Source organism: Aulonocara stuartgranti (genome assembly GCF_965226115.1).
Source record: "Aulonocara stuartgranti genome assembly, chromosome: 1".
NCBI classification, from domain to species: Eukaryota; Metazoa; Chordata; class Actinopteri; order Cichliformes; family Cichlidae; genus Aulonocara; species Aulonocara stuartgranti.
In genome coordinates, this window is record NC_138939.1 from 3,955,682 (window position 1) to 3,968,755 (window position 13,074).

The window sequence follows — 13,074 nt, forward strand, 5'->3', positions numbered from 1 at the left end:
CCTCCAGTTAGCTTCAAACACTTGGGCATGGAGTGCTCACTGCCAACATTTACTACCCTTTAATCATGTTTCAAGGTTCAGGTCAAGTACTGGAAAGAGAACAAGGCGAACAAATAAGCACTAGGAGAATAGAGAGTGTGTGTCTATGTGTGTGTCTGTGTGTGTGGCCGCGCTAGGGAGGTTAAAGCGAGATGAGAACCATACAACCCAAGAAATGGAGGGATAGGAGGGGCAGAGTGCAAGAATGAGAGCCATTGTAAAAGAAGAAAAAATAAATTGGTGGATAGATGATGTGGGTGAGTGGATGAGTGGATGAGAGGAGTGGGAAAAAGGGGAAAGGCCAGATTAAAAGCTAGGAGGTTGCACACACTGAATAGAGGCTGATGTTTCCAATGGCAGAAAAATAGCTGAGATTAGTGGATGTGGCTAAGAGCTCTCCGTGTTTGATTCGCTCTGTGCCACAGGAGAGGGTTGTTAGCGCGCTGCAGCTTTTCGTTGCACGACATTTCCCATTTCCCACCGACAAACTAAGCCTTTTAGAGAAATTAACGCAGTAGTGCGTGTGAAACGTTGATCAAGCAAATGGGTGAATCCGATCAGGGTGAGAGGGGTTGAAAAAATTAATGTTGTTTTTACCACATTTAGTGGCCGAGCAGGTGGGTTCGCTGCATTGTGCGTTATGTTTGAAAGGGGGACAGGACTGCAGCTTTCTGTGGGTTTCAACTTTTGAAAGTCTGTCTGATGCCAACTTCAGACAGAAAATAACGGTGCCCAGAGTTCAAAGGCATTTGGGCCAGTAAATATACATGAATTTTCACAAATGTATTATTAGCAAACATTCTTTCTGTGCAAGCATTTATTTTAGGCAAATTGTAGTGAGTATATTAATGTAATGATGTGATCATATTAAAATGCCTTTTACCACATTAGAAAAAAGTATCATATTTAGATTTGGTTGATTTTCCCCTCAATGTAGTTTCCTTGGGAAGGAGTTCTTCCAGGACCTCTCCTGTTTTGAGTCTGAACCCGACTTTCAGAGAGCACTAATCAGTGATGCTCACTGGACCTCCTCCAGCATGTCCAAAAGTACAGCTCAGGCATGCACGTTACAGCAGACCATGTAGGGATAGTTTCATGTCCATGAAATTCAAAAAGACATGCACACTCACGGCCTGTTGTACTGACTAGAAATAAACTGTTTAGTCTCTGGGTCTGAGAGATCCTGCTCAAATCACCAGCAATAATCCTTGAAACTAAAGTAAAGTCGGCTTGATATTGAAGTTGATGCTTGCTCTCTGCACACGTCTGATTTCCATGGTGCATACGGTCAAGCCACGCTAGAAGTGGTCCAAAGATGCACAAGTAGATTAGCTTGAACGGCCCGCTAGCATGCGCTACCAAAAATAGTGCTTTGTTGTGTATCTGACGGACGAAAGCCAAACCAGTTCCACACCACTGAAGTTTCTGGTTCATCTGTTTCATTCAACGATCCGCTTTCGCTCTTCTCATTCTGCGTCGCAGCCATGTGCGTACGTAAACAAAGGCACCGCGCATGCGCGTTTTGCCCATATTCTATCGCGATATTTCATTTTTCATTTTCTTATCGTTGCCCAACATTACACCAGTATTACCGTGAACGGCATGATATAGCCCAGCCCTACTCCTGGGTAAGGTGTTCTGGGCACGTCCTACCTCTCAGCAGGGCACCTTACCCAGGACATGCTGGAGAGATTATATCAATCAGCTGGGCTGCGAATGCATTGATGTTCCCCCAGATAAGCTGGAGGGCGTGGCCCGGGACAGGGAGGTCTGGGCTTCTCCGCTTAGGCTGCCACCCCTGTGACCCGGCCCTGGATGAAGGGAAGTCAATGGATGGATGGGAGGAAGCTTTTCTCTGATAATAGTGTATACATTTCACCGTACTGGATTATTTTACATGACTTTCATGTCATAAAAGATCAGTATTTGAGACAGATATAAGATGATTTCACTGTCACAGGTTTAGCAGCTGCTCTGAGCCTGTGGCTAAGGAACTCAGTAACTTTATTTCTCATTCATGGAGAAGATAGTCTTTTCAACAGGAAACTAAATGAGCAAATCATTTGCAATGGCCTTCAACCAGTTTGGCACTTGGAGGCTGCCTGGTAGTCGTCTTGCATTTATTGCTCCTGATTTTTAAAAAAAAAAGTTTAATAAGAAAGAAGCATCACAAAAAAACTGAGTTAATTGAGACTGTGTGTAAAATAAAATTCCACATCCCTGAAAGGATTTGTTAATTGGGCCTGTAGAGAGAAAGCAAAAGAGTAAATTCAGAAGGAATTGCTGAGAATTAGCTGGAGGTAGTTTGTGATTTCTTTCCATGTTTAAACCACCAAAGCAATCAGAGTCACATTCAGTAATCCTGCATTTCTATAACTCCAAACTTAATAAAGAATGATCCGAACTGGTGCAGCAGAGGCTGACGTATCTTGACTTTTACGTCTGGATCCTACAATTCCCATAATGCAGCTCCCTGCTATAATTTTGTTAGACCTGATGAATGACCACAGCTCCCGCTCTCATACACACACGGTTTTATTGCAGGCCCAACTGAGATTTCAGACATGCCCTGAAGTCATAGAAAGATATTACAGAACCCTTTTCAGAGTCTGAGAGTCAAACAAGAAAAGTGCTCATTGTGTGAAATCATTTTTAGACAAGAAATACCCAACATTTACTACCTCGTCTATCTATCACTGTATATAGTGATGGATGGGCATGGCTGCACGCACGTTGCTTAGAGATTCTGTTGCCTGTGCACTGAATGACTGGCATTAATTTATTCATAACATGATTAAAAAGTAAAAAAGACACGAGGAATGTGGTCAGATTATAGCTCTCATTATATCATTAGATCACCTGAGATCTGTTCAGGGTTTGGGATGGATTATTGCTCATTTTAATGTAATTTTCATGTTTGGGACATCCAAATGGGGAATTCTGGATTGATTGTAATTTCAAAATGCACAAGGTTCAAGTCAAGTCAAGTCAAGTTTATTTATAGAGCACATTTAAAAACAACCAAGGCTGACCAAAGTGCTGTACAGTAAATACAGATAAAAATACAATAGAACACAATTTCGTAATAACACCTCGCTGATAAAAATAAAATAAAAATATATAAAACAAATAAATTAAACCTTTCTAAAAGCCAATGAAAAGAGGTGAGTTTTAAGAGCGGTTTTAAAAGTTTCTAGGCTTTTGGAGAATCTGACGTGAGGAGGTAAACTGTTCCACAGTCTGGGTGCAGCCACAGCAAACGCCCTCTCTCCCTTTGTCTTTAATTTATACCTGGGAACATCTAAAAGCATCAGGTCGGCTGACCTCAAAGATCTCCTGGGGCGATAAGTACTAAGGAGTTCTGACAGGTAAGAAGGTGCAGTGCCATTTAAAACCTTAAAAGCCAGCAATAAGATTTTAAAATCAATCCTAAAGGCAACTGGGAGCCAGTGGACAGAGCAGAGAACCGGAGTGATGTGGTCTCTTTTTTTTGAACTGGTCAACAGGCGAGCGGCAGCGTTCTGCACCAGTTGAAGGCGATGTAGACAGGAACGATCTAGGCCAGCATAGAGGGAATTGCAGTAGTCTAGCCGTGAAGTAATAAAAGCATGGACCACTCTTTCTAGATCGTTCCTGCAAAGGTAAGACTTGACTTTGGCTAAAATCCGCAAATGATAAAAAGATCCCTTAACTACAGAGCTAATTTGTTTATCAAGTTTAAAAGCATTGTCAAAAATAACTCCAAGACTCTTAATGGAAGAAGTGCAATCGGAGGTTAGGGGTCCCAAAAAGTCAAGAGAGAAGTTGGGATCTTTAGGAAGCCCAAACACAATGACTTCAGTTTTGCTTTCATTAAGGTGTAAGAAGTTAAGAGTCATCCAAGTCTTAATGTCAGACAAGCAGGAGAGTAGCGGCTGCAAAGAAACATTGCAGTTCAACCTCAGAGGGAGGTAGATCTGAATATCATCGGCAAAGATGTGGAAGGACACATTATGTTTACGGAGCACATCGCCCAGAGGGAGCAAGTACAGAATAAACAACAGGGGGCCTAGTATGGACCCCTGAGGTACGCCACAGGTTAAAGGAGCTCTGGGAGATGACAGTTCACCAAGGTGAACAGAAAAACTCCTATTATTCAAATAGGACTGGAAAAACTTTAAGACAGTGCCCTTTAAACCGACACAATGTTGAAGGCGGGATAGCAGTATGTTGTGATCAACAGTGTCGAAGGCTGCTGTCAGGTCCAGGGTTACTAAGACAGCAGCACAACCAGAGTCAACAGTTAAAAGCAAATCATTAAAAACTCTCAGAAGGGCGGTTTCTGTGCTATGCCGAGCTCTAAAACCAGACTGGAACTTCTCATAGAGATTGTTATTGTCAAGAAATAGCTGGAGCTGCGTGAGGGCGGCTCGTTCCAGTACTTTAGACAGAAAAGGGAGGTTGGAAATGGGCCTATAGTTAGAGAGTAGGGATGGATCTAGATTAGGCTTTTTAAGGAGAGGTTGAACAACAGCGTGCTTGAAGGGTGTTGGAAAACAACCAGAACTGAGGCAGGCATTGATCAGGACCAGAAGGAAAGGTCCGACTGAGTCCAGAACCTGCTTCAGAAGCCGAGAGGGGATAGCATCGGTGGAACAGTTGGTAGTCTTAACCTTGCAGACTATTTCATGCAGCTGAGAGAGAGAGATTGGTTCGAACTGATTATAGGCAGAATGGCACAAAGACAAAACACAGGGATTGGAAGGTGAAGGTTAATGTGCTTTCTTTTTTTTAGCACGTATGCCACCATTTATAGTACAAGAAACAAAGAGCTCATGACCTGGTGGATGTTTAAAACTGCTCTGCTCCACTCCCACACATTTCAGACCATGTTGAAACTGTTACAGATTCCAAAAGAGTCAGTCTGCTGTCCTTCTTGTTCCAGTTTTGCAAGTTGTTGTACAGGATGCCAGTGTGGACCTTTTCTGGTCTTCCTTTACTATTTGCTTTGAATTGGCTGCCGTGCATTCAAACATCCTTTGTGTTTGTACGCACGAGCAAATGTGTGTTTTGTTAGAAAATGGTTTCCATAGAATTTGCACAGACATTTTAGCTTTACAGTAAATAAAAGCTCAGGGATGCTTTTTCTTTTGCAGTTTTAAGTGGGTCAGGGCTGGGTTTTTTCAAAGCATCTTTATATGCCTATGAACAAAAATAATATCCATGTCAGAGGCTGAGAAGTGGTTTCAAAGGGAGCAAATGGGTTTAAATGCAAGTGTTTTCATGCTTTTGACTCACAAGGAAGAGCGTGTGTGCTCGACTGTGCAATTGCATTCGGTATGCGTGGGTTTGTGCGCGTACCTGCATTCGTGCACTCTCCACAAGTCAACGCAGGTAAAAGGGGGGCTACATTGGTTCCTTTTGCAGGAGTCAGATGAGCACCCAACAGACAGGCCTTGTACGCTGACCTGGGAAACCCCATCTCGTGGCTGGCTGTCCAGCGGCATGTAGCGACCATTGAGGCGTAGATCCCTCATGCAGCCTGCAGAGAGAAGAATGGAAACGAGGGTTCAGCGGAACAACAAACAGACTTTTTATTTGCATTTATGTACACGGACACAAAATGAGAGCAGAGCTCTGCTCGTGTACCTGGTAACAAATAAACTGCTGGCTCCAGTTCTACCACTTGAGGCATAAATCCACCCACTCACATTTTGACGTCTCCAAGATTTAGCAAAATTCCTCTTTTGCTGCAACAATGTCTAGTGAGCTTTTGAGTGTCAGGTATTTAGAGCAGAATCTAATAATCCGTCATTCATAATGTTGTGGATAACAGGAAAATATTTGTGTTGGATACTTTATTATGTTCTCCGCGATGCGCTGACAACTTAGATGTGTCACTCGGGCAAACACCTGCTAAACTGTGCTAAAGGGAGTAAATACATTTGAAAGGCTCATTTTTATTTTACTCCTACTTCTGGTTTATTACAGTTTGTTTGTTTTTTGGATTTTGGCAACTGTTTCTAATCCCCGACTCCTTTTTTTCCTATATCAGAATTAAAGCAAAAACCCTTCACAATGAGGCTCCCAGACCGACTGTAAAACATATTTACCAAGCAAAGAAGCAAATAAAAGAACGTGTAGGTAAGAACTCAATAGGATTTATATCAATTAATACTACAAGAAACAACCAGCTATAAGTCACAAAGTAAAACCAAAGTGGTTATTGTATTATTGTTGTTACTCTACTGTTGTTTTTATATTACCTCAAGTCTCATCTGCTTGAATAAAGAAAGAGCTCCCCATTAAGGAAAAGCTGTTGATTTACAGCTCAATCCATGTTTCTACCTTCACAAACGGACATGAACTGAAGTGACTGAAATGAGTTTTCTCCTAAAGGTTCGTCCTCAGAGACAAGACGAGGAGCTCAGGTATTCTTCAGGGGCTCAGAGTATAACCGCTCAGGAATACCTGAAGCAGCTTCAGCACTTGACTAGGAAGCCTCTTGCCCAGCTTTTTGGTGAATTGTTTCGGGCATGTCCGACTGTGTGGAGTCCCTGTGGCAGACCTGGGACATTCAGGTGAGAACACACCATGTACCCAAGAGCTGGTACAGGGTACAGTGGATGGATGGGTGGATCAGGAAGTATTATGGTAAGTCTTTAGGAACTGTATCATGCAATAAGATGATCTTTTCAAACTGTTAAATCCACACATCTGAATGATTCTCAGTTATCACAGCCAGTACTGATGGCCTGCACACACACTGACATAAAACCTTTAAACCAAGGAGCAAAGGTGATTTGTTTCTTTAACCTCCTAGGACCTGGCGTCCACATATGTGGACATCACATTTTGGGTTATTTAGACCAAAATACTCAATTTTGCTCTACAAGGGCCTGATATCCACTTACGAGGACATTGTGCTGCTACTGTTCTATCGAAATTTTAAACAAATATCCTCATATGTGGCTCTCATTTTTCTTAAAAACAAAAATAAGGTAAAAAAATCTGGTAATTCTTTGTTTTTACATTCATCAGGTCCCAATATGCCCAAATATCAAAGAGAAATTAAAAATGCATGTCGTGGAAGAGTTCGGGTCTTAGGAGGTTAAATTTAGGGCAACTGAGTTTCTTTGTAATGAACATGGGAAAATAAATCACAAGTAATTTATAATCTAAATATTTACGGTTCATTTAATATGAAACTTTTACTCTTAAAAAACATACAAAATTCTTAAGTTTTTGTGGAAGTTACTATTTGATGAGATCAAACTGAGCTGGATGCAGTCCATGAGCTAAAGCTAGTTTGACACCAGTGGTCAAACTATCAGCTTGTTGCTGCTTTATGGTTTGAGTTAGCTCGAAAGTAACCCCACTGCTGAGAGACTGTATCACACAGCAAGTTTTGAATCCACAATCGCTGTAATTAGAACTGTGTGAGCACTGCTTGATGTTTAAAGGAGTCTTATTAAATTTCTACAGGGAAGCACAAGAGATGGAGAAACCCAGGAGGGAACAACGGAGAGAGAAACATGAAGAACTCAAACAAATTAAAATTACTTAAGATTTAAAGACAATGATACAGAGGAAAGAAAACTGTGGAGGTCTAATTGAGCCTATATATTATTTAGGATACCCCAAATTGAGAGTAAGCAAATCTCTATTAGCCGTATTTTGTTCTGTTTTATTCAGTTATTGGGCAGCAAAGATGTCACGTTAGTGTAGGAGCAGTTTAAAATTGACTGCTTGAAAAAGTTCAATAAAATGGCAATGCTCTTATTTAACAGCAACATCCGATTCGGGCATTCTACATTATCTTATTACGTCTACTCCTGTTTGTCTAAGTGACAACATATATTTATGGTATTTGTGTTTTCATCCCTTAATTGCTAAGCTGGCATATTCAGCTATCAATTCATCTCCCCTGTCGTTTTTTGAAGAGAGACATCCCCCAAAAGCAAACACAGTCGTGCACAGATATTCACTTGGCCTGCCATCATCTATCAAGTGTACCTCTTCTGAAGGGAAGTGCTTTTAAAATCCGTTTAATAAACTCATGCATTGTCTTTTATTGCCCGAAGCAAAGCTGTCTACATCTCTCACTGTCTAATATCTGGGAGTTCTCTGCCTCTCTTTCACTTTGTGTCTGTGGCTCGTGGTTCTGACCTCTTCCTCTCTCATATAGCATCTTTCCTTTTTCCATCCGTACCCACGCTTATTTTCTCTCTCTCGATATTTCAACTGAATCTGCCAACATTTGTGTTCGTACAGTACGGTATGTGCATGAGTCAGTCTGTTGTCTCTCGTAGGTCCCAGTTAACAATGCAAACCTTAGTGTCTAATTCTACTTTGTTCACATTATTCCTTTGTGCCAACATCAGGTTCCAGTATGAACGGGTTACGGTCCTCAACTGATCCAAATAGGAACAATGGACGATGTTGTTGTGCTGAAGTAATCATGGAGACCGCTGGAGTCAGCGTCTACAGTTGTATTTCTTACAGCTTCAAGCTAACATGCAGCAGAGTAAATCGGACTCCACTTTTCAAGAAGAAATGCCTGCTGCTGCTTCTGCAGGGAGATAGACGAGGATGCGATGTCAAAGCCGGGAGTGATTAGATGATGACTTGTGACCTCACTGAGACAGATTTCATATAAAATTTCAGCATGTGAAGAACCACTTTTAACTACATCTGGCAGCACGTCTCTGCAAAGTCATGGCCAGACACTGAATTCAGACAAATGGCACAAAAAACTCAGATCTGTTTGTTCAGAATGAGGCCACGTTAAAAAATAAATAAACGCCCCCTTTTGTGTGGGAATTCATAACACTGAAGGTGAGCTGATATTGTTCCATGTAAAATAAACAAACAGCACAAAGCAGTTTCAGCTTATTCAAACTGTTAGCATGTTCGCATGGCACAAATGAGGTTAAAATTAAAAGAGCGCCTGGACGGCTGAGCCTGGAAACAGGAACTTTGAGAAAAATGGAACAAAAGTGTAACAAATATAACAAAAAAAGTGTGTGTACTGTTTAGTGCTAATGAAGCCGTCCCACATGTGATGCTCACCCATCCCATGGGCACTTTATTCCACCTGTATTTTGAACTCAACACTGAAAGCATCCATCACTTCCATATACAATTTCAGATTAAGATTTTCATAGTATATATTTTTTGAATAGTAATTTTTTTAACTTTACTTTTTGAATGCAGCACTGAACTGTGTTCACTTGCAATGGCTTTCCATACACGTCCCTGAGCCCATTCAGTGTTTTCCACGATAGAACCATCCCTGCTTTTACTGAAACGCAGCATGAAGGGCTAAGGTGCCTCGAGGTGACTGTTGTTGTCATTAAGTGCTGTATAAATAAAAGTGAACTGAACTGAATTGAATCAAAAATGATGCCATGCAGTTTGTGTCCTTGGACCATGTGCATAGAGATTTCTCAGTCTTTTAATGATATCATACGTATACCTTCAGTGGTGAAATCCTTTGGAGTTTTGCGCTGTAAAAAGTTGCTGTCATGTCCTTAGCTAACTTAAAAAGCTGTTCCTGTCAGGGTCCCTGCGGCATGGATCCCGGGTTTTGAGTTTTTTCTAGTTTTGTGCTTTCGTTTATCCTATTTATGATCCTGTATTTTTTAGTGTTCACATTTAGCTTTTTGTTCTTTCTTTGTGTCTGTAATTCTCATTATTTCCTTGCTTGATGTGAGTTCTTTTGTTGAATTGCATGCCTTTAGTTAAGTGCTCCAGCTCAGAAGGTTCACTCTGAGTTTTTGGTTTTATGATGGGATTATGTGTGAGCTCCATAGCCTTCTGTCTGAAGTGCTATGTTTATCTTACTTACACTTATGAGTTTCCTGTTTTCTGTGCCTTTAGTTCCATACTTGTTTCAGTTGATGACAGCTTCTTAGTTCCTGTTCTATTTTAATAGCATCTCGTGTGCCTGGTATTGAGTTTAACCTTCCTTGTCTATTTTACTTGATTTGTTGCAGCTGTGTTCCCTGGTCTTTTCCATCTTCTTAATTACCTGGTGAGCACTTATTGTGTTTGTTGCCTCTTTCCCACATGGCACTGTGTTTCCATGTCCTGTTCTGTGTAGTCCTCTGGCTTAAATCCTTGTCCAGCATATATATTTTTCCCTTTATCAGCATTAAAAACAGTTTGTTGAGTTCAGCTTGTTGCTGCTTTATGGTTTAAGTAAGTTATCCTGAGTCCAGTTCTGAACCTGATATAATTTAATATATTATATATACAGACATCTGACTAGTTGTGTTTAGAAGTCTCGAAGTTTTTGGGAAAAGTGGACCTTAAATAGCTGTAAGAATAACATCAATGTAATCTGACACCCACTCGCGCACACTATAGCACATACACAGAAAAAACTACAACACACACACACACACACACACACACACACACACACACACACACACACACACACACACACACACACACACACACACACACACACACACACACACACACACAGAGCTGTAGGGACCATGGCCATCGTCCCAGCTAACAATAAAACTGCATTTGGATGAATTAACCATTAAAGTGTCATATCAATCATTCAGTAATACATAAAAATGTCACAATTCTCTCTTGAAAAGAGCACACATGAATAGATAAAACAACCTATTTTTGGCAGCACTCCTCAGAAAAAATACTTGCTAAACTGCCTGAATGAAACACCACCCCTTTCACCTTACCCTGTGACACATCAAACACATCACATTATCTCTTTCTTCCACACACTCAGACAAATTATATACACCAGAGCCTGGATGGTGTTTAGATGGTGTCGAGCAACAACAATTCTTCTGTGTTATTTTGCCACGGTGCGATCCATCAGAGAAATTCTGGAAGATTTATATTGTTGTATGCCATAACCTTTTCCTCTATTCCCCGAAGAAGATGTTAACCCTTAATGATTCAGCCCTGCTCACATCCATCTGCCTTAGATTTGTGTAAACTCTGTGGGCAAATTTATGACTGACTTTTGTTTTCTGCAGAACATAAATATATATTGTTTTCTGTACAGAGAAACATCCCTACAAAAAAGTAGAAACAAGCAATTACTAGGTTAGTTAATGGTACTCAACAATCCAGTTTACACAGCCCAGTTAGTGTTGTGAAAAAGGACTCTGTAACGTGGGTGAATTTTACTTTCTCCTCAAACTTTTCACAATAATTATTTATTGAGAAAAAGGCACAATTAATGGTTACATTTCTTTAAAGTTTTACATTTTTCTTTTTCTGTGTTTACCACCTTAGCAATTAAAAAATGTTTTTAATTATTTTCAGGATTTGGAATAACACTGAGCAGTTTACTGATGGGGACAAGGAATGCAGCTACGCTATAACAACAACCCACTTGGGACAGAAACAACAACACCTCAACTCAAACAAATTAGTTCTAGAAGTAAGACTCGACAAAATGTGCAGATTAATTTCAACTACTTTAAGGATTTGCTCATTTTTGTACCACAGAGGTTTTAAAAACTTTTTTCTCTGCAACTTGGACTTGTATCACCAGCTTTGCTGTAGCACAATTATACTTATAGTAGTGTTATATTGTAACTATTTGGGGGATAAACATTTGCAACTTGCATTTCCTGGTGAGTGTCACTGACCAGTCTTTAGGTCTGCTTGACTGCCATCGACCTCCAGCAACCACTCACCAACTGGTTGGACAGCTTTCCCTCATTAACAGTGTTGGGACTGTGTCATTGCTGAACACATATGGATACACTGGAAGAATATCACCTATTTAATTTGTATTATGACCAAAGAAAATTTAATCACAGTCTATTTAACTGTGACAGAACCACCAACTTTGCACAAATCTGCACGACATCAATATGCTGCTCTTTCACTCAGACTATGTATGGTTTCTTTAACTCAGAGTAATAAATCACCCTGAAAGAGCAAACAATGTTTTACTGCTATTTCATTTTTAGGATGGCAGGAAAAAGCAGCAGCTTTACAGAAATGAGAAAAAAAATGACATTTAAATATTTAGTCATTAGCGTGCCGCAGTTCAGAAAATCTCACTACTGCAGTTCAATTCAAGAAGAGTGAAGCCATTAATTTAGTGTTATAAAATGAAATATAGGTCCATTATTCAGTACAAACAAAACCTTACAGTTGTTGTTGTTACTCATAGAAATGAGGTCGTAAAACGTGACAATTTATAAATACAGGGAGGGAGAGCAGAAAGTAACAGACTGTAACCGTCGGGCATCTGTCCACATCTGGAGAATCAGTCTCTGAGAGTCTGCGCTGAGCAGGTTTGTTAGAAATGCCAACGCCAACCTGAGTGATTACTGAGATATTGGTATCGATTTGCTCTGAGGGTCACTCAAAAAAGCTTCTTGTTGTCCTTGCAGAATGTTGTGCTTCGGTCTCTCCCGAGCAGACGTACCCCACAGCTCCTGAGTTTGAATCCAAAGTAACTACTATAAGCCTGGCTGGGAAGTGCTACTTAGGAGCTCATATTACAAAGATACAAAATAATTTCAGATTTTCATTTCTTAACACCTGGGGCCAGACCCATAAAATAATATAAATTCACATCTAAAATCCTCTGCAGGCACACAGGCAGAAATGTGTCCATGCACTATTTTCTATGTTATCTTCTAAAGCCGTGTCCTCTTAATGGCAATCAAGTATATTTTGCTATTTATGTTGTATTTTTTCATCCATCAAAAAGACGATATAATTAATTTACTGTAGTACAATCCCTTCACTTTTGTTTTGAAGCTTCAGTTGCTGGTAACCAGCTACACTGTATGACCAAACGTTCTGAGCCACCTGCACATTACACCTACAGGCACTGTAGGCTATGGAGGCCCATACCATCAAGTTCCCAGAGCTCTTTAAACAATTAATTATTTTTTCAACCTGAAATTCATTGGCTTTGGCTTATTTTCTGTGAAGAACATAAATCCAAACTAATTTTCAATGACCTCATACTGTACCTCCCCCCACGCATTTACATTACATACAAGGTGTTCGGGTCCACTGGACCCAGGTCTAATAAAAGTG

The 13,074-nt window shown here is 40.4% G+C and overlaps 1 protein-coding gene across 2 annotated transcripts in view; it reads right to left on the minus strand.

Moving 5' to 3' along the window:
• The window catches only part of LOC309714747 (neural-cadherin), a 335,326-nt gene that overhangs the window by 33,805 nt on the left and 288,447 nt on the right, over positions 1 to 13,074 (minus strand). For both annotated transcript variants that reach the window (XM_082547420.1, XM_082547421.1), the window contains exon 34: positions 5,380 to 5,560. In XM_082547420.1, the coding sequence (XP_082403546.1) occupies positions 5,380 to 5,560 (181 nt within the window). The remainder of the gene's footprint in view (positions 1 to 5,379; positions 5,561 to 13,074) is intronic.